Source organism: Panicum hallii, chromosome 8 (assembly GCF_002211085.1).
Source record: "Panicum hallii strain FIL2 chromosome 8, PHallii_v3.1, whole genome shotgun sequence".
Lineage (NCBI taxonomy): Eukaryota > Viridiplantae > Streptophyta > Magnoliopsida > Poales > Poaceae > Panicum > Panicum hallii.
In genome coordinates, this window is record NC_038049.1 from 24,743,482 (window position 1) to 24,763,223 (window position 19,742).

At 48.2% G+C, this 19,742-nt stretch overlaps 1 protein-coding gene across 1 annotated transcript; it reads right to left on the bottom strand.

Moving 5' to 3' along the window:
- Window positions 1-7,572: 7,572 nt before the first annotated feature.
- Window positions 7,573-14,922, bottom strand: LOC112903693. The gene is made up of 6 exons (XM_025972920.1): window positions 14,558-14,922; window positions 12,917-13,217; window positions 12,739-12,834; window positions 12,548-12,617; window positions 11,856-11,913; window positions 7,573-7,912 (listed from the first exon to the last, which is right to left on the bottom strand). Exons 1-6 carry the CDS (start codon window positions 14,920-14,922, stop codon window positions 7,909-7,911), a joined length of 894 nt encoding a protein of 297 aa, XP_025828705.1. The 3' UTR covers window positions 7,573-7,908.
- Window positions 14,923-19,742: the final 4,820 nt, after the last annotated feature.

Here is a 19,742-nt window from a genome sequence, read left to right on the forward strand (position 1 = left end):
AGTCCTAAGTGACTCTTGATCTCAATAATATCACGGCGGTTTTCATTGATTTCATGAGTAGAGGTCTTGCACATGCTAAAGATGCTCTTGAGTGCCCGCTTGATGAAAGAATCATGGTGACCATGGTGAGAGGAAGAAGAGAAACCGGAATAGGATGGAGTGGGATCAAATCTTGGATTCCTTGTAGAACCGGCATGAAGAGGAGGTGCATGCGGTGCATCACCGGAGCGAGGACGAAGGTGAAGTGCTGCATGCTTGCAGTCCTTAGGAAAGGTGACCTTCATAACCCTCTCTATCATGTACATGAGATATGGAGCAGATGGTAGAAATTTTTGTGGATCATTCATCGTCCTCCTCAAATCATTCCAAATGAAATCCATGATTGAGAAGGGTCTTCCACGGGCATGACACGAGCAAGAAGTTTGCAAGCAAAGTATCTTAGTGCCGTAGCATCTCCATCCTTAGCATCAATGGTGGAATGAAAGAATTGATTCATTGTGTAGTAGAAGGGTTGAAGGGTGCTTGCATTACCGGCTTCGGCTAAAATCGGATTGTAGAAGAGGGCCGGTAGTTGATTTGGCTTCAATTGATGCTCCAAATGAATGGAATCTCTCTTCCCATCCTCTGAGCCAAGTCTAAGAAGCCTAGAGAAGGTCATGTAATGCACTCCATACTTCACTCCCTCGGTTGTCCTAAAGAAGGCAATTTTCCTTGCATCATAATAGAGAGATGAGTGAAATTGAGCAAGAATCTCCTCATTCCAATCATGCCTAAAGCCCATGATGTCATAAAGCCCAAATCCTTGCACTTTGCAATTGCTTGATTGAAGAATGGATCATTGAGCTTCTCAAAGTATACCCAATCCACATACTTGCAAGGGATAATTGGAGCCTTGCCCTTGTGCAAGACTACAGAGGAGTAGAAATCCTGATGCAACTGACACCAAAATCTTCTTTCCAAGTTTTCTTCCTTCTTATATTTATACACGTTCTCCTTGCGTGCATTAGTCAGTGCCACGGTTTGTTTGAAGTAATTTCTCCCCATTTCAACCGCAAAACCGGGCAGAATTTGAGGACGGGTGAGCTTCGGGCATCTGGGATATTGGCGTTGATCTTCTCTTGAAACTCTATTTGAAGACGTGGAGGTGTGCGAGGGCAGATTTCCCAAGCAATTCCCTTTCTTGTTGGATTTGCCCGGGAAGGAGGAGGCACAGCCATGCTTGGCATCATGTAGGGAGCTTGACGAGATGCACGAGATGGAGCGTGGCTACTGCTAGCAGGTTCCTTGCCGGGGCGACGGTTAGGTCGAAGCTCCCTTGGAGGAGGAGGGCTCGGAGGGGAGTCCTCTTCCACTTGAAGTTGTGGATCATGGCGACACTTTTGCCGTCGCTGCCCTGTAGGAGCATTCGCACGGTCTCTTCCCATAGCCTTAAGGAAAGTTGAACGCACGGGAAACTTCAAATCCAATGCATCCCCGGAGTTTCCGGAGGGGAGAATGCCCTTCCTTCAAAGATTTGCAAGATTTATGCGCTTGGATGGTGAAAATTGCCCCTTCGGCGAGAGGGAGGAAGAGGAGAAGGAGAGGGAGGTGGCGTCGGTGAGGAAGAATGAATGAACTATTTTTAACCGACCCCCTCCATGGTATATACGGGATGGTTTTACCATCCGGAGTATCCGGACAAGTGACCGGAGTATCTGGCTCACCCTGAGCAGAATTTTAGTGAAGGATATGATTGAATTTTGATAGAGATTTCTCATGATATGAGAGGCTCACTTAGCTTGAGACTAGCCAACAATCAACAATGGGAACAATAGTTTCAAGTAAGCAAGAGAAGATTCAAATTTTCTTAAAAAAATACTCTATAGCAATCAAACATGTGCATGATATCAAACTAAGTTACGAGAATCCAATATATTCAGCTCACTCCTCAAGGTACAAAACCTTTGCTCATCAAGTGGTTTAGTGAAGATATCGGCTAGTTGTTTATCGGTGCTTACATGACTCAAAACGATATCTCCTTTGGTCTCATGATCTCTCAAGAAATGATGTCTTATATCAATATGTTTGGTTCTTGAGTGGTTTACTGGGTTGTTAGCTAGCTTAATCGCACTCTCATGGTCACACAAGAGTGAAATCTTACTAAACTTGCAACCAAAGTCGCTCAAAGTAAATCTCATCCAAAGTAGTTGCTCACAACAAGCACCTGCAGCAACATACTCTGCTTCGGCAGTGGATAAAGCAATAGAATTTTATTTCTTAGAACTCCAAGACACAAGGGACCGACTAAGGAATTGACAAGTCTCCGATGTACTCTTCCTATCTACTTTGCAACCGGCATAATCCGAATCAGAGTAGCCAAGTAGATTGAAAGTGGAGCCCTTGGGATACCACAAGCTAAGGTATAGAGTGTAAACCAAATATCTTAGAATTCTCTTAACAGCCATAAGATGACATTCCTTAGGATTAGCTTGAAATCTTGCACACATGCACACACTAAGCATGATATCGGGCCTAGATGCACAAAGGTAAAGAAGTGATCCAATCATGGAGCGATATACCTTTTGATCTACGGCCTTGCCATCTTCATTTAGATCGAGATGTCCATTAGTTGGCATGGATGTCTTGATAGGCTTGGCATTCTTCATGTCAAACTTTTTCAACATATCTTTAGTATATCTGGTTTGACAAATGAAAGTGCCTTTCTTGAGTTGCTTGATTTGAAATCTAAGGAAGAAAGTTAACTCGCCCATCATGGACATCTCAAATCTCTTTGTCATGATCCTACTAAAGTCCTCGCACCAAGATTGATTAGTAGAACCAAATATAATGTCATCGACATATATTTGGCATACAAAAATATCTTTATCAACTTTACGAGTGAAAAGAGTAGGATCGGCTTTGCCTATCTCAAAGCCTTTCCTTAAGAGAAAATTCTTAAGGCATTCATACCTTGGCTTTTAGGGACTCCTCAAGTCTCTTATTTTCCTTCCTTTCATTGGTAAGGTTCTTTTCAAGAGCTTTGGATTTTTCTCTCTCAAGCCTGAACAATTCTTCTTGTGATTCAAGAGTCTCATCTAGGTCATCTAGTTTCATTATTAGTTTCATCATTCTAGTTGCCGCACTCTTGCCATATTATTTAATGAGACTAGCAATTTCATCTTCCTCATCTAGTTCATCATCCGATGAGTTTGGGGATGTTACCTTTGATTTCTTTGCCATCAAGCACATGATTGGACCTTGATCCTCATCATCGGTGAGATCTTTAAACAAACTTGGTTGATGCGAAGAGGAGGTCTTGAATGCCATAGTTGCAACATCTTCATTGTCGGAGTTGCTCTCTTTATTTGAATCCCATTCTTGACCAAGATGAGCATCACCTGTACATGTTTTGTATCTTGGCTTGTCCCTCTTGGATGAGCTCTCCTTGGTGTCCTTGTTCTTCTTCTTTTCTTGCGGACAATCCGCAATGAAATGCCCAATTTTCTTGCAACCAAAACAAGGCTTGCTTGATCTTCTTCTTGATTCATACTTGTTCTTGCCAAGGTTTCGGAAGTTGCTCTTCTTTAGTACCCTTCTAAAGTTCTTGATGAAGAAAGCCATTTGTTCATCATCAAGCTCATTATTTTATTATCACTAGAGTCATCATCCTTTGAGGATTGGGTAGCCCTTTCCTTGCCCTTCAACTTAGCTTGAAGAGTTAACCCATTGTTCTTTGCTGCTTGCTCTTGGAGGTCGGCCAAATCTTGATTGATCTTGACCCTCTTTAATTGATCATGGTGAGCTTCTATTCTTCCAAAAACATTCTCGGTGGTGAAGTGTTTAAAACTCCTTTCAGCTCTTATCAAGCTAGGTAGTGTGACATCCCTAGCCATGTAGACGGTCAAGAGCTTGTCCACTATCTCACGATCACCCCATTTATCTCCACCAAGTGACTTGATTTGATTGGTGATCTTCTTCATTCGATTGTACATTTCTTTGATGGTTTCAACTTTTTTCATGGAGAAAAGACTTAGTTCATCTTCTAATATTTTGATTCTTAACTCACGAACTTTTCTTGATCCTTGATGATTCACTTGGAGTGTATCCCAAGCATCCTTGGCGGTGAGAGCATCTTCAATCTTATCAAACTCTTTGGCACTTACGGAGGAGTGGAGGATGTTCAAGGCTTGGTAGTTGCGTTGCAAAATATAAGCTTGAAGTGGTGTAGAAGTTTTATCATCATCCGGAATATCACAACCAACTTTCACAATCTTCCAAAGATCCTTATCAATAGCACTCAAGTAACCAAACATTTTTGTCTTCCATTGATTATAGCCCGTGCCATCAAAGTGAGGTGGCTTTCCCATATGAATTGAGGCATTGTGTTCACTTGGAATTTGAAAGGTGTAGTCATGACCCACTCGGTGATAGTTGGCTCTTTTCTTCACTTTTGATGAGCTTGAGGATCTTTTCTTGTAATCGGTGTCCGAGTCATCACTTGACTCGATTACAATCTTGGTCTTGAATTTCCCTTTCTTTCTTTGCAGTTTCTTCTTCTTCTTCCATACCTTCCACTCTTGGAATGACATCTCATCATCGGTTGTTTCCAATTCATCATCTTCTTCTTCTTCATGTTGACTATTCTTCTCTTGTCGTCAGGCTTTCCCGATGACTTCTCCTTGTCAACTTCATCGGTTGGATTGATAGGAGCCTTTGATGAAGTATCACTCGATATCTTGATTCTCCAAGCGGTTAGGCTTCAAAGATGGAGAACCTCGCTTTGATACCAATTGAAAGGATCTCAAGATGTCTAGAGGGGGGTGAATAGGCTAACTGAAACTTAAAACACTATCAGTAACACAGATGTCCGGATACTCCGGATTTTATGTCCGAAGTTTCCAGAAATATTGTCTAGAGAGTCCGGGTATGAAACAATGTACACACTAACAAGATATTGATGCTGCAATTTAGATCGAGTAAATTTAGACAAGCTAGTAGTACCTTAAGAGTGTTTCTTACCAGTTATCTTGCTCTAGAGACTAATATAATTGGAGATCGGCCTCAAACCCTGGAAAGTTAGTCTCACAAGCAAATATCTAATAAAACTAGTAAGGAGCACAAAAGAGAGACAGAATTTGTTTACCGAAGTTCACTCCCAAGGAGCTACGTCTCCGTTGAGGAAGGATTCAAGAGACAGTGCTCAAGAACCCCTATGCTCCTCTTCCAAGGGTGAGACCAACGCTCAAACCCAAGGTTACTTACTATGTGTTTCTTCGAGAGGAATGAAGATTACAAACTTCTTGTGGTGCTCACAACTTGCTTGAACACTCACAAGCGATGCCTAGCCGTCTAGGAGCTTGAAGCTCCAAGAGTAATAAACTTGAATCCACCGGCTAGACAAGGGTGTTGTGCTCAAGAGATGGAATGGAAGCTTACTAACATAAATCTTTACTCTTGCAACAATCTCACTTGAATCCCCAAAGAAAATCACTCAAGAATGAAAGAGGGGAAGTGAGAGAGCTCTCCTTTTGCTTGCTGGTGTGTTCTGGTTTAAAATGAGCAAGAGAGAGTTGAATGAAGGGGTATGGGGGGTATTTATACACCCTCTCACAGAAAACTAGCCGTTGGCTAAAGGGTGTCCGGATACTCCGGGTATATATCTGGATACTCCGGACACTGGGGTCTGAAGATTCCGGTCTCAGAGAAACTACGTCTGGTGAACAGTTGCCCGGAAACTCTGGGTATTTATCCGAATACTCCGGAACACTATGTCCGGACATTCCGGACCATGAGCCGGACAATCCGGGTATAATAGGGAATTTTACAAGAAGGCTGTTTATAGTGGTAGGTTTGATTCTTATAGTTTTTTGTAGGTTCTCTTGAGCACAACTACCACGTCAACACCTGTGGATCAAAGTCCCTCTTGATAGTACGACGTTCCTATACTCAATTTCAAAATAAAATCTAATTCTTCAAGTAAATTTGAAACACCGCTTTTCATTTCCCTTTTGAGGGGTCATGTTTTGTAATACGCTTTGCTTCATCACTCTTAGCCCCTGCACACATGCTCGATAACATGATTAGATATACATGTGCTCTGTCATCTACCAACAAAACCTACTAAGGGGTCTGGATATCTTTCACCCCCGAACCAAGAGCAACGATGGCAATACACCCTCAAAACCCTTTTTTCTGGAGCTGGGGGCACCCTCCATACCAAACACCCCATCCATCCAGCTCCAACTCCACCAAGAGCTAGCTCCAGCTGGAGCTTTGGAGTGGAGCTGCTGATGAGGATATCACCACGCTGGACATGCACGAGCCGGCCTCATCACCAAGCTACAAGTCGTCGCCAACTTGGACTGTGAGTTCAGTTTGGATTCAGCCGACCATCCTGCACCAAAACGGCGATATCTCCCTCATAGGGTGTCCAAATAAGGCGTTCTTGGATGCGTTGGAAACCTGACGACGTGATGCTTCTTTTGGTTCTAGTCCTAGCTCCAGAAGCCTCATAGATCATTCTATGTGACCACGAGCTTCGTCACCAGTTTTGGGTCTTTTCAGCCCTTGTATCGTGTCGGGCCTTAAGCACCAAGTTGTGGGCGCCCCCCTGGTCGGCCCCAACCCTAGGACGTCCCTCTTTGCATAATAACTCAGTAGCCGCCGCCGTTTAGGGTTGGATTTTGTTTAGTTCTAGTTTTCTATCGAGAAACTGAGTTTGATCATTGTAACTGTTGCGACAAGTCCTTTTACTGTGATCCAGGGTCTCTGTTCTTGTTTTTCTCGACTGTGGCGATTAGTACTTTTTTGAACCGAGTGGTTGAACCCCTCTTGTAATTTGCTTCAACTATATTTGCAATTGTCAGATTGCGTGTTTATACCTTATTGCTTGTGTCCTTCAATTCGCTTGCAGGAAAAGCCTTCTTGGCGAGGTCAATCAAGTTGTGCTTGATTGATAACCAACGGAGTACAGGTATAGCGGTTGTAGGGTTCGAATCTTGGTGATTTAAAGCCGGATCGTCAATATCGAGTCCTTCACCAATTGAACTTATCCTATCTCTCGGAAGATCGGGCCTTGTTCTCATCAGCTGCTCTAGGCAGAGTTGGACCCATACCAAACATGACCTTAAAGACTATGGGCAGCCTAGATAGCGTGATGTTGGCAACGGGGTCGAAACTCTAATGGTGCCTCAAGGTGGACTAAGAAAAATGATATGAACCTTTTATTTTCCCTAGGCTACAAAAATTGAACTTTTCATGTTACAGTTAGTGCTTTCCCATCATCAGTTTTTTTTTTTGACTTGTGAAAGTAATCAGCTGCCGGTGCTACCTGTTACAGCGGAATGCATAGCGCTGTTAGTTTGGTTGGTTTCAGTAACGTTTTCTGTTTCCTTTACGTTGTTTGACAACAAGACGGTAATAGTTACCAGACTGCTCTGCTCTGCTATGCGCGGTGGCCTTACCAGTCTGCAGAGCGTTGTTCTGATCAACACATAGGCAACACAAAAGACCCAAATACTTTATCTATTAATCATTATAACTTCACATTCTTTTAAAAATCAACATCTCAGCAAACTGTCACCAAATTTATGGCCAGAAGGCATTAACCATTCTGGCAACTTTAGAAAATTCGAAATTATCTCAATAAACTATCAATATCTCAGTAAACCTTGATGACAAGTTTAGAAAATGATAACAGATCTGGACATTAGCATGTCAAATCTCTAAAGTAAAAAAGAACTAGCAGCAAAGCAAGCCTCACTTCTTAGAGCTTCACAATGTCAACAAATTCAGAAAGATAACACAATAACATGTCTTGGAGCTAACACAACAACAATCTCCAAAGTTTCACCGGTAGCTGGTACATTGGCTTCTCAGATTATCAACTGAAAATTGGATGATAACTCCTTACTTGTTTCTTTGAGACTCTCATCTGAAGGAGAAAAAACACATGAGCGCAAACATAATTTGCATTGTAAAGGAGGCAAGATAAACATACACTATCTAGCTGTTAGAAGTCTACTATGCACATATGAGTTATGGGCAACAGAGAATTGCAGATAAACACAATTCCAACATGGACATATGAACTCATGAGACGAATGACGCAAACAGGCTAAACATGATATTCATGATTAAAACTAGAGCCAACAACAACAACAACAACAACAACAACTTAGCCTTTTGTCCCAAGCAAGTTGGGGTAGGCTAGAGATGAAACCCACCGAAAACAAGAATAAGAAACACAAAAAGTACACAAGCCAAAGGAAGGGTTAGGGGTTAAACAAAAAGTAACAAAGGTCACGGTTCAGGTACATTAATTGCTAATCTCCAAGCGCTCCTATCCATAGCTAATTCCTTAGCGATATTCCACTCCTTAAGGTCTCTCTTAACCGTCTCGTCCCAAGTTAGTCTAGGTCTACCTCTACCTCTCTTTACATTATCGCCCCGCTTTAGAACTCCATTACGCACCGGCGCCTCGGGAGGCCTCCGTTGTACATGTCCAAACCATCTCAACCGATGTTGAATCAACTTCTCATCGATAGGTGCCACCCCGACCCTATCTCGAATCTTATCGTTCCGGATTCTATCCCTTCTTGTATGCCCGCAGAACCAGCGCAGCATACGCATCTCTGCTACACTCAGTTGCTGGACATGTCGCCTTTTTGTAGGCCAACATTCAGCACCATATAGCATCGCTGGGCGAATCGCCGTCCTATAGAACTTACCTTTTAGCCTCTGTGGCACCTTCTTATCACAGAGGATGCCCGAAGCCTGCCGCCACTTCAACCACCCGGCTGAAATTCTATGTCTAACATCTTCATCAATGTCTCCATCTTTCTGAAGCATTGATCCTAGATACCGGAAAGTATCCTTCTTGGCCACCACTTGACCTTCGAGGCTAACGTCCCCATCCTCATGCCTAGTCGGGCTAAAGTCGCACATCATATACTCGGTCTTGGTCCTACTCAGTCTGAACCCCCTCGACTCTAACGTGTGTCTCCACAGCTCTAACTTCATATTAACCCCTACCCTACTCTCATCAACTAGCACCACATCATCAGCAAAGAGCATACACCAAGGGATATCACCCTGTATGTCCCTTGTGACCTCATCCATCACCAAAGCAAATAGATAAGGGCTCAATGCTGACCCCTGATGTAGTCCTATTTTAATTGGAAAGTCACTGGTATCGCCATCGCATGTTCGAACACAAGTCATCGCATCCTTGTACATATCCTTGATGAGGGTAATATACTTAGTTGGAACTTTGTGTTTTTCCAAGGCCCACCACATGACGTCTCTCGGTACTTTATCATACGCCTTCTCTAGGTCAATAAAGACCATGTGTAAGTCCTTCTTCTCCTCCCTATATCTCTCCATCAACTGTCGTACTAAGAAAATCGCCTCCATGGTCGACCTCCCAGGCATGAACCCAAACTGGTTTTGGGTCACCCTTGTCAATCCTCTTAGGCGATGCTCGATAACCCTCTCCCAAAGTTTCATCGTATGGCTCATCAGCTTAATCCCCCGGTAGTTAGTACAACTTTGAACATCTCCCTTATTCTTGAAGATCGGTACTAATATACTTCTCCTCCATTTCTCCAGCATCTTGTTTGACTGGAAAATTAGGTTAAAAAGCTTAGTTAACCATACTACCGCCCTCTTGCCCAGGCATCTCCACACCTCAATGGGGATGCCATCGGGACCCATCGCTTTACCTCCCTTCATTCTCTTCAAAGCCTCCCCGATCTCTGCCTCCTGAATCCTCCTCACAAAGCGTCTGTTGGTATCATCAAATGAGTCGTCCAACTCGAAGGTAGGACCCTCATGTTCCCCATTAAACAACTTGTCGAAGTATTCTCGCCATCTGTCCTTAATCTCCTCATCCTTCACCAGAAGTCGACCTGTCCCATCCTTGATGCATTTGATTTGGTTTATGTCCCTTGTCTTCCTCTCGCGGGTCCTAGCTATCCTATAAATGTCCTTCTCTCCTTCCTTCGTACCTAGCCGTTGATACAGGTCATCAAAAGCCTGACCTTTCGCTACACTTACAGCTCGCTTTGCAGACCTTTTCGCTAATCTATATCCCTCGATGTTGGTTGCGCTCTTGTCGAGGTGAAGGCGTTTGAAACACTCCTTCTTCTCCTTAATAGCCCTTTGCACCTCGTCATTCCACCACCAAGTCTCTTTCACTTCCTGCTTGCCTCCCCTACTCACACCAAACACTTCTGAGGCCACCTTCCGAACACATGTCGCCATCTTTAGCCACATATCATCTGCATCTGCTCCTTCTTCCCAAGGCCCCTCGCCTAGCATCCTCTCCTTAAACGTCTGAGCCTCTTCCCCTCTAAGCTTCCACCACTTCGTTCTCGCAATCTTGGCCCGTTTGTCCCGGTGGGCACGTACCCGAAAACGAAAATCCGCCACCACAAGCTTGTGTTGGGGGACAACACACTCCCCAGGTATCACCTTACAATCTAAGCAGGCACGTCTATCCTCTCTCCTAGCAAGGATAAAATCGATTTGGCTCGAGTATTGTCCACTATGGAAGGTCACTAGATGGGACTCCCTCTTTCTAAAGAGGGTATTCGCTAACAGCAGGTCGTAGGCCAACGCAAAATTCAAAACATCCTCCCCCCCTTCGTTCCTACTACCATACCCGAAACCCCCGTGTACTCGCTCATAACCTACATTAGTCGCACCCACATGGCCATTGAGGTCTCCTCCTATGAAGAGCTTCTCACTGATAGGCACGGTACTAACCATGCTATCAAGGTCTTCCCAGAACTGACTCTTGGAGCTCTCACTAAGACCTACCTGAGGGGCATAGGCACTGATCACATTCAGAGCCAAATCTCCAATAACCAACCGCACTAGGATAATCCGATCGCCTTGCCTCCTAACATCTACAACTCCATCCTTAAGGCTCTTATCGATCAAGATGCCTACACCATTCCTACCCGAGGTTGTCCCCGTGTACCAAAGCTTGAAGCCAGAACCCTCCACTTCCTTCGCCTTCTGGCCCTTCCATTTAGTCTCCTGCACGCATAGAATATTTACACGCCTCCTAATTGCTACATCGACTAGCTCTCTTAACTTACCTGTTAGAGACCCTACGTTCCAACTACCTAGACGAATCCTAGTTGGCTCGGCTAGCTTCGTTACCCTTCGCACCCGTCGAGAGAAATGCGAAGACCCTTGCTCATTTTTCACTACACCCGGGCGCAGATGTAGCGCGCCACAGAGGCTGCGACGACCCGACCCTTGCTCACTTATCATCGTACCCGGATCACGATACGACGCGCCCCTAAGGGGAAGACGACCCGGCCCTTGCCTATTTAACTAGAGCCAATCTATCAATTTAGTACACCAATAAAAGAACTGCTAGGAAGTCTAATGGGTCGCTTGACATCACTCTCACAAATTAGACGGTACAGACGTTGACTTCTAAGCTCTTTAATTTTTATCCTCCTTTCTATCTTCCAACACTTCCACTTATGTGACAGTACTAGTAAAGCCAAGATATAATAGTACATAAGCATGATGGTAGATGCCATATTTCTAAGGGCCCAATTCCTCTTCCGCCTTCGTGTAGATAATGGAAGACGGGCCATATAGTGTTGTTCAAGGATAGTATAGTGTAAAATCAGACTTGGCATTGTGCCTAAGCAAAGTGCAAGCTACTAAAATAATACTATGCAAATATAACACAAGGTAGCAGTCCACATTCAATAGAGCAAATGGAAAACTAACAAAATAGTTAAGCATTCTGTCAACCAGTATTTATCAATCAAAGAAGCTACCAGCCAAGGATAGTCATAGGCAGGGGAAACACATCAAAGGGCTCGAAGGGGAAGGAAGAACACACGCACCTTACAAATCCTCCTCCCGAATTCAATAGATGCAGATCCTCAAAGATGAGCCATAGTGCCGTTCAAAGATAGTATCTCGTACAATTAGAAGTATAGTTCATAATAGTAGAGAAATAGTGCTGTTCTATATGGATAAAAAGTACTACATTCGTGGACTGCCATATTGAACCAATATGGAGAAACAGAAACAAGTTTGTTAATATAAATGCTTTACAAGAACAAAAATTGAAAAAGTCCACACCAGTTTACCATATGCACAGACTGGGTAAATGCCTAACAATGTAAATCTCTTGCCCAAACTAGCACTGCTATTGCATATTACACACCAGTTGCTTTGCTCAAACTATCATTTTGCCACTGAAAATCAGATTAGCACTACTAAAACTAGTAGGCAATTCAAAAGTAGTTGTCCTTGCCAGAAATATTAACATGGATATGTGATAGGCAGAAAGCATGGGACACAGACAAGCACATCATATATTCCACTGAAAATCAGTCTGGTATAAAATTTAACTAGTTGCATCCTGGCCTAGCCAAAAAAAAATCAGGCTACCGTTATAAAACCGAAGCAAATGCATAGCTAGAGAAACATGTACAAAATCAGACACTAGTTTACACATCAATCCATACATCAATTCGATGGGCACTTTAATGAACATTTATGAAAGGTCTGGAAGGGGGAGGAAGAACACACAAGCCTAACAGATCCTCCTCCTGAATCCAATAGATGCAGGTCTTCTTCTCCCCAACGGATGCTGTCAACTGAAGAAAGATACAACAGGGAACAACTCATGTATACATCTTTGCTACCATTGGCTAGATTTCACTTCCATTGATATAAAGGGAAACGTGAAAGAGCTAGAGCAGAAAGTAGAACACATACCCTTACAGTCCGAGCCTTGTTGATTCGATTGATGTAGGTATTCTCCTCTGCGAGCCCCTCACAGATCTTGCCTTTCATCAAGAACCACGTGAAAACCTAGAACACGAGCAAGGGTTAGGGTTTGTTGAAAAGGTTGGGGCGGAGGAGGAGGAGGAGAAATAAGGGGAAAGGGCCGGACAGGGAGAGGGAGCGGGTGGTTCTCATCTGTGACGATGCAGCAGAAGGGGTTGCCGGCTACCGTGGATACGTCGTCGTCGTGTGCAAGGCCAAGAGGTCGCGAGGAAGAAGCGCGAGGGGGCTGAGGAAGAAGCGCGAGGGGGAGGGGACCGAAGTAGCACAAGGGGGTGGCAAAGGATGCGGGCAGGAGGAGCTCGGCGTCTCGAGGCCACGGACTCGTGGGGAAGAAGTGCTCGGGGGAGGCGCTAGGTGGCAAACGGGTCGGGGGGAATCGGATAACGCCGGATGTCGAGCGCTGTCCGCTGCAGTGGGATTTCTATTGGCCGTATTTGTTACTGTCGTGATGTGTTACGGGGTTTCTCAAAACAAATGTCAACTAACGGGATCTGTTTGCGGTGTAATCGATCTCGGAGGAAAATTGAGGGGTATGTGCAACTGGAGTATCGAGTCCGAGGGGTGCCGCTTTATCTGTAACCTCGAACTAAGCTTCTAGGCGTAGGGTGTAAGGCCCGGGCCTCACAACTAGGGGGCACAGTCTCCGGACCTTCTTCCACGTACTAGCAGGTTCGGTGCCTCCACATGCTCGCAAGAACGAAGTGCTCAATAGCTACCACGGGCCCGGACCACCGCGGGATGGTCTTGGCCCCCCACAGCGGGATGGTCTTGCGCGCATCCAAGATAGAGCATGGGCTGCCCTCTGACACGTTGGGTAGGTATGGGTGATAGCACGGTAAGCCCGCCAGTTATCAAGGCGGCGCGCGAGGTACCGAGGCGGTTCGCAGGATATTTGGATGTATGGTCACTCACAGCGCCGTGCGCGTGGGCGAAGAGTTATTATGACCTGCTGCAGGAAGGCTATAATGTGCGCTGCTACAGTGCGCAAATGCTACGCCTCGGCAGGTCAGCATAGCCCCTTCGCCTATCAGCGGGAGCTGACTCTACACCGACAACACGATTCCCTTTACGCATGTCAGCGGCAGCAGACCCTATGCTAGCAAGGCAGCACAAGACCATATCCAGACAGAGGATACGCATGGAGGCCGACGAGGAAGATCTCCGGATCTGAGGCATTTAAGGCTCCAATGTGTACGTTATTTAATATATCGTCGGGTCCACCTGTCGGAGCCCCGCTCAGTGTACGCGCTCCCCTTGAGCATATAAAAGGGAGAGCGCGCACGTTAGAACGAGAGGTTCACACTCACGCAGGGTCAGCAGTTCCTCCCCCAAACTTACAAACAATACATCACATAGTGGACGTAGGGTATTACGCTCAGGCGTCCTGAACCACTCTAAACCCGTGTATGCTACTCGTGTTCATACGCCTCTAGATCGAGCATTCCTTGACTACCCCCAAACTCATCCTAAGCTAGGATTAGGTGGGTGCACTCCGCCACCCGGCTGGACAAATCCTCCGACATTTGGCGCGCCAGGTAGGGGTCAGTTTGGTTTGCGCTTGATCGAAGGCTCGAGATCACAATGCCACGGGTAGTCAAGCACCATGACCACCCGATGGGGGAGGAAGTGGCGTCATCCGTGCCGCCTGCCTCTCGCCATGTTCCATCGAGGGCTGTGGCACGCGTTGCACCGCAGCGAGCTGCAGAGCAGGCCTCCAAGGCCCCAACGCAGCCCGCACCAAACGGACCGTTGGTGGCGGCCAGGGAGCTGCTCCGCAACCCGCCGGATCCGGCGGCCTCGCCCGACATGCTGAGGCAATGGTGTGACGACGTCGACCGCCTCCTCAACTTGGCACAGGTCACCCCAGGCTCGGCGGGGGGATCTGCGTCCAGACAGCGTCGCCATCAGGGCGGCGTATTTAGCTCTGTGCACTCTCCAACAGTGAGGAGTGCTCGGACCGAAGATCTGCGGGCGGAACTCAACCGCAGGCGTGCAGGAGAGGACGCCCGCATCACCATGGAGCGGGCGCGTGAGCACCGGTTCAACATCGAGGGTCGGAACCTTAATGACGAGCTCGACGTGGTAGTACCGAAGCCGCAGGGACACGTCCATGCCCCGGTGGCGGGGTGGGCTACGCAGCGCTCGCAGACCATCTCCGAGCGGTGGCCTGGCCATCCAAGTTTAGGCCCCACCTGCCGAAAAAGTACGACGGGTCTACCAACCCGTTTGAATTCGTGCAAGTCTACATCACCGCCATCACGGCGGCTGGGGGTAACGATGTCGTAATGGCAAGTTACTTCCACATGGCCTTGACTGGGGCAGCCCGAACTTGGCTCATGAATCTCACCCCGGGATCCATCCAATCTTGGGGAGAACTCTGCGCGCTGTTCTCGGCGAACTTCGCCAACGCATACCAGCAGCACGTTGTGGAGGCCCACTTCCACGCTGTGAGACAGCAACCCGGGGAAACCCTCTGGGCCTTCATCTCCCACTTCACCAAGATACGTGGAACCATTCCACTTATTTCCGATGCATCTATTATCATGGCTTTCCGACAGGGGGTCCGTGACGAGAAGATGTTGGAGAAGCTGGCGACCCATCAGGTGGAAACCGTCACCACCTTATTTGCCTTGGCGGACAAGTGCGCCAGGGCTGCTGAGGGCCGTGCATGGCACTCAGCCCCTCAAGAAGGGCCCACCCAGACGGGGGGCTCCAGTGTCGCTGCCTCTGGCGGCAGAAAGAAAATGAACAAGAAGAATCGCGGCGCAAACAAGCCGCACACTGGAGCTCCGGTCGCTGCAGCGGCAGTGGCCGGGGGCCAGAACCCGCGCGGCAAACGTCTGCGCCAGTAGTGTGGCGACTCTGGGTCGTGCCCTGTTCATCCTGGAGCCCATCACAGCGCCTCCGAATGTCACGAGATCCTGAATCTCGCGGAGCGCATCAGCAAGGGGTATGAGCAGGCCTCCAAGGATGACTTCTCCCTGCCGCAGCGGTACGGCAAGGAGAAGGTCTCCGACGCCGACGCTGCCGTGGCGGAGAAGGAGTTGGGGTACCAAACCCCAAAGAAGGACCTTAAGGGCCTCTACGCCCAGACCGACTCCGAGTCCAGGGGTGACGAGCGCCACAAGAAGCTGTACGTCATGTACAGCGGCAGCTCGGAGCTCGTCTCCTAGAGAGACGTCAAGACACTTCGCCGGGAAGTTTTCTCGGTGAAGCCAGGGGCACCGAAAGCGGTGCCCCACCAACGGTGGAAGAGCACCACTATCTCCTTCGGGCCATCTGACTACCCGGAGAACATGGCGGGGCCCGAGGTGCTACCACTTGTTACCGCCCCCACTATCGCTAACATCAAGCTCCACCACGTACTGATCGACGAAGGCGCGGCCTCAACGTCATTAGCTATGCAGCGTTCAAACAGCTGCAGATCCCGGAGTCCAAGCTGGACCCGTCTCGTCCATTCTCTAGAGTGGGCCCACATCCCGTCTACCCGGTGGGGACCATCTCCCTGCCGGTCACGTTCGGGACTGAGAAAAACTTCCGCACAGAGAACGTACAGTTCGATGTTGCGGAGGTGAACCTCCCATTCAATGCCATCATTGGCAGGCCGGCTCTATACCGGTTCATGGCCGTTGCCCATTATGGGTATCTGGTCCTCAAGATACCATCCCCTGTAGAAATCCTCACCGTGCAGTGTGACCGGACCGCTGTTGTAGCGGCAGTTGAGAAGCTACATGGACTGGCAACGGGCCTCGTCCCAGTTGCCAGCGCAGGGAGGTCCAAGCCCTCAACCTCACGCGCTAGGGCACCAGCCAGGGCGCTCAAAGTTCTTCCGTCTGATATGGATGAGGTCCCCATGAAAACCATCCAAGTTGGAGCGGAGCCCTCCCAGACCACCCGCATTGGGGGAAACCTGGGAGAGAAATAGGAAAGCGCGCTCATTGCCTTCCTCCGGGCAAATGTCGACGTGTTCACCTGGGAGCCGTCACAGATGCCTGAGACCCCCACAGAGGTGATTGAGCATTGTCTGAAGATCCACCCTGATGCCAAGCCGGTGCGACAAAAGCCACGGAAGCAGTCCATCGAACGGCAGAACTTCATCCGTGAAGAGATCCGCAAGCTGCTACAAGCTGGTTTCATCGAAGAGGTCCACCACCCCGAGTGGTTGGTGAATCCGGTCGTCATCCCAAGGGCCACCAGGAAGCTTCGGATGTGCATGGACTACACCAACCTCAACAAGGCATGTCCAAAAGATCCCTATCCACTTCCACGTATAGATCAAATTGTAGATTCCACCTCCGGGTGTGACTTGCTATCCTTCATAGCTGCCTATTCTGGTTTTCATCAAATTAAGATGTCTAAGATAGATAGGAGGCATACAACTTTTGTAACAGTGGATAGTCTTTACTGCTATGTTGTAATACCATATGGACTGCTTAATGCCTTGCCCACCTTTGCTCGTGCAATGAACATTACATTAGGTGACTTGATTAGAGAGATAGTTGAGGTTTATGTTGATGGCATTGTAGTCAAGACTAGAGAAGCAAATTCCCTTCTAGAAAATTTAGCCTAGGTCTTCGACAAACTGCGCGCGACATGCACGAAGCTCAACCCCGAGAAATGTGTCTCTGGTGTTTCGACGGGGAAGCTCCTCGGCTTCCTGGTGTCACACCGGGGGATCGAGGCAAACCTGAACAAGATCCGGGCAATCGAAGCAATGAGGCCCCCTGCTCGACTCAAGGACGTGCAGAAGTTAGCGGGGTCACTTGCAGCCCTCAGCCGCTTCATCTCGAGGCTGGAGGAGAGAGCTCTCCCCTTCTTCAAGTTAATGAGGGGGTCCGGTCCATTCACATGGACTGAGGAGGAAGAGCAAGCCTTCCAAGAAATGAAGCGGTATCTCACCTCCTTGCCAGTTCTGGTAGCTTCGGAGCCGGGGGAGACGCTGTTTCTGTACCTTGCAGCGACTACTGAGGTGATCAGCATGGTGCTGGTCGCAGAGAGGTCTGAGCACTCATGCAGGGGGCGCTACCCCTGTAGAAAGTGGAGGTCCGACCATCACCAATGTAACAACCGACCCTGCTTCGGGGGGTTTCGCCGGGTCCCGACCCGGGAAAAAGCCGGAAGACCTGGGGTCCGGAGAATCCCCAGCTCATGGGGAAGAGCCCAGTCCCGCTGCTAAAGTCAAGACCGTCCAAAAGCCAGTCTACTACATCAGTGAGGTCCTACCTGAAGCAAAGGTCAGGTATTCCGAGATGCATAAGCTCCTTTATGCTATACTCATTGCATCCCAGAAGCTCAGCCATTATTTCCAGGCCCACAAAATTGTGGTGGTGACCTCTTATCCATTGAGGGCCATCCTCCGCAACTCCAACGCCACGGGCAACATTGCCAAGTGGGCTGCAGAGCTTGCTGGATTTCAACTCGACTTCCAGCCCCACCACACCATCAAGAGTCAAGTCCTTGCTGACTTCATAGCAGAGTGGACTTCGACACCAAGCGTTCCTGGGGGTTCGGTCCACGGTTCGGGCACCCCACTACCAGAAGCCAAGGCTCCGGTGTTCACCAGACCCCACTGGACACTCTTCTTCGACGGGTCTGCACGCAACAAAAAGGTTGGAGCTAGTGTGGTCCTCATCGACCCAAATGGCGAACAAGTGAAATACATGGTGTTCTTCGACTTTGAGGCCACCGACAACATGGCAGAATATGAGGCCCTGATCTTCGGAATAACCGTGGCTCTATCCTTGGGGGTCCGGTAGCTCCTGGTCAAGGGAGACTCCCAGCTCATCATCAAGCAGGTCCGGGGGGAGTGCAGTTTACAACAAACCCCAGCTCGCAGCATACCTCATCCATGTGAGGAAGCTGGAGAAGGATTTCGACATACTGGAACTGCAACACGTTCCATGTGAAGACAACTCGGTGGCAGATGCACTCTCCACGAGGGCATCAACTCAAGCATCCATGCCGAAGGGAGTCTTTCAAAGACGGCTGCTGAAGCCATCCGCCTAGCCTACTGAACTGGGCGAAGGGGGTCAGTCTAGCACCCCGAAGCTAGCGGTCCTGACGACGCTCCATCCATGGGGTCCACCAAGGATTATGTGCACCTTCGAGGGTCCCGAAGACCTCGAGGAGCCGCATCCAAACTCTCAGGGAGGTCCCGATGCATGGATCTCCGAGATCCGGGACTACCTAAAAGACAACATCCTTCCTGAAGACCATGTATCCGCTGAGCGTATAGTGCGATTGGCTAAGCGATACGAGGTGGTAGAAGGCGATCTCTACAACCGTGGCGCCAATGGCATCCTCATGCGGTGCATCACCTAGGAAGAGGGCTGTGACTTGCTCGCAGAAATCCATGGAGGTGAGTGCGGAAATCATTCATCATCCCGCACGCTGGTCGGTAACGCCTTCCGGCATGGCTTTTACTGGCCGACAGTGCTCCAGGATGCAGCTGAGCTGGTAAAGTCCTGCAAAGCATGCCAGTTCCATGCAAAGCAGATACACACTCTGGCTCAGGCTCTGCAAATGATTCCACCCTCTTGGCCTTTCGCTGTATGGGGGTTGGATATCTTGGGACCTTTCCCCAGGGCCGTCGGCGGGTACCGGTACCTGTATGTTGCCATCGACAAGTTCACCAAGTGGTCGGAAGCTACCCCTGTGGTCAACATCACCAAAGCATCTGCTATAGCATTCCTCAAGTCAATTGTGTGCTGGTTCAGAGTCCTGAACCGAATCATCACCGACAATGGGACCTAGTTCAAGAGCCGGCACTTTTAAGAATACTACGAGGACATCGGCATCCAGCTCTGCTTCGCTTCTACGGCACACCCCAGAAGCAATGGCCACGTAGAGCGGGCTAATGCTGAGATACTCAGGGGGCTCAAGATTCACACCTACAACAATCTCGATAAGCATGGTGCGAAATGGGTCGACCA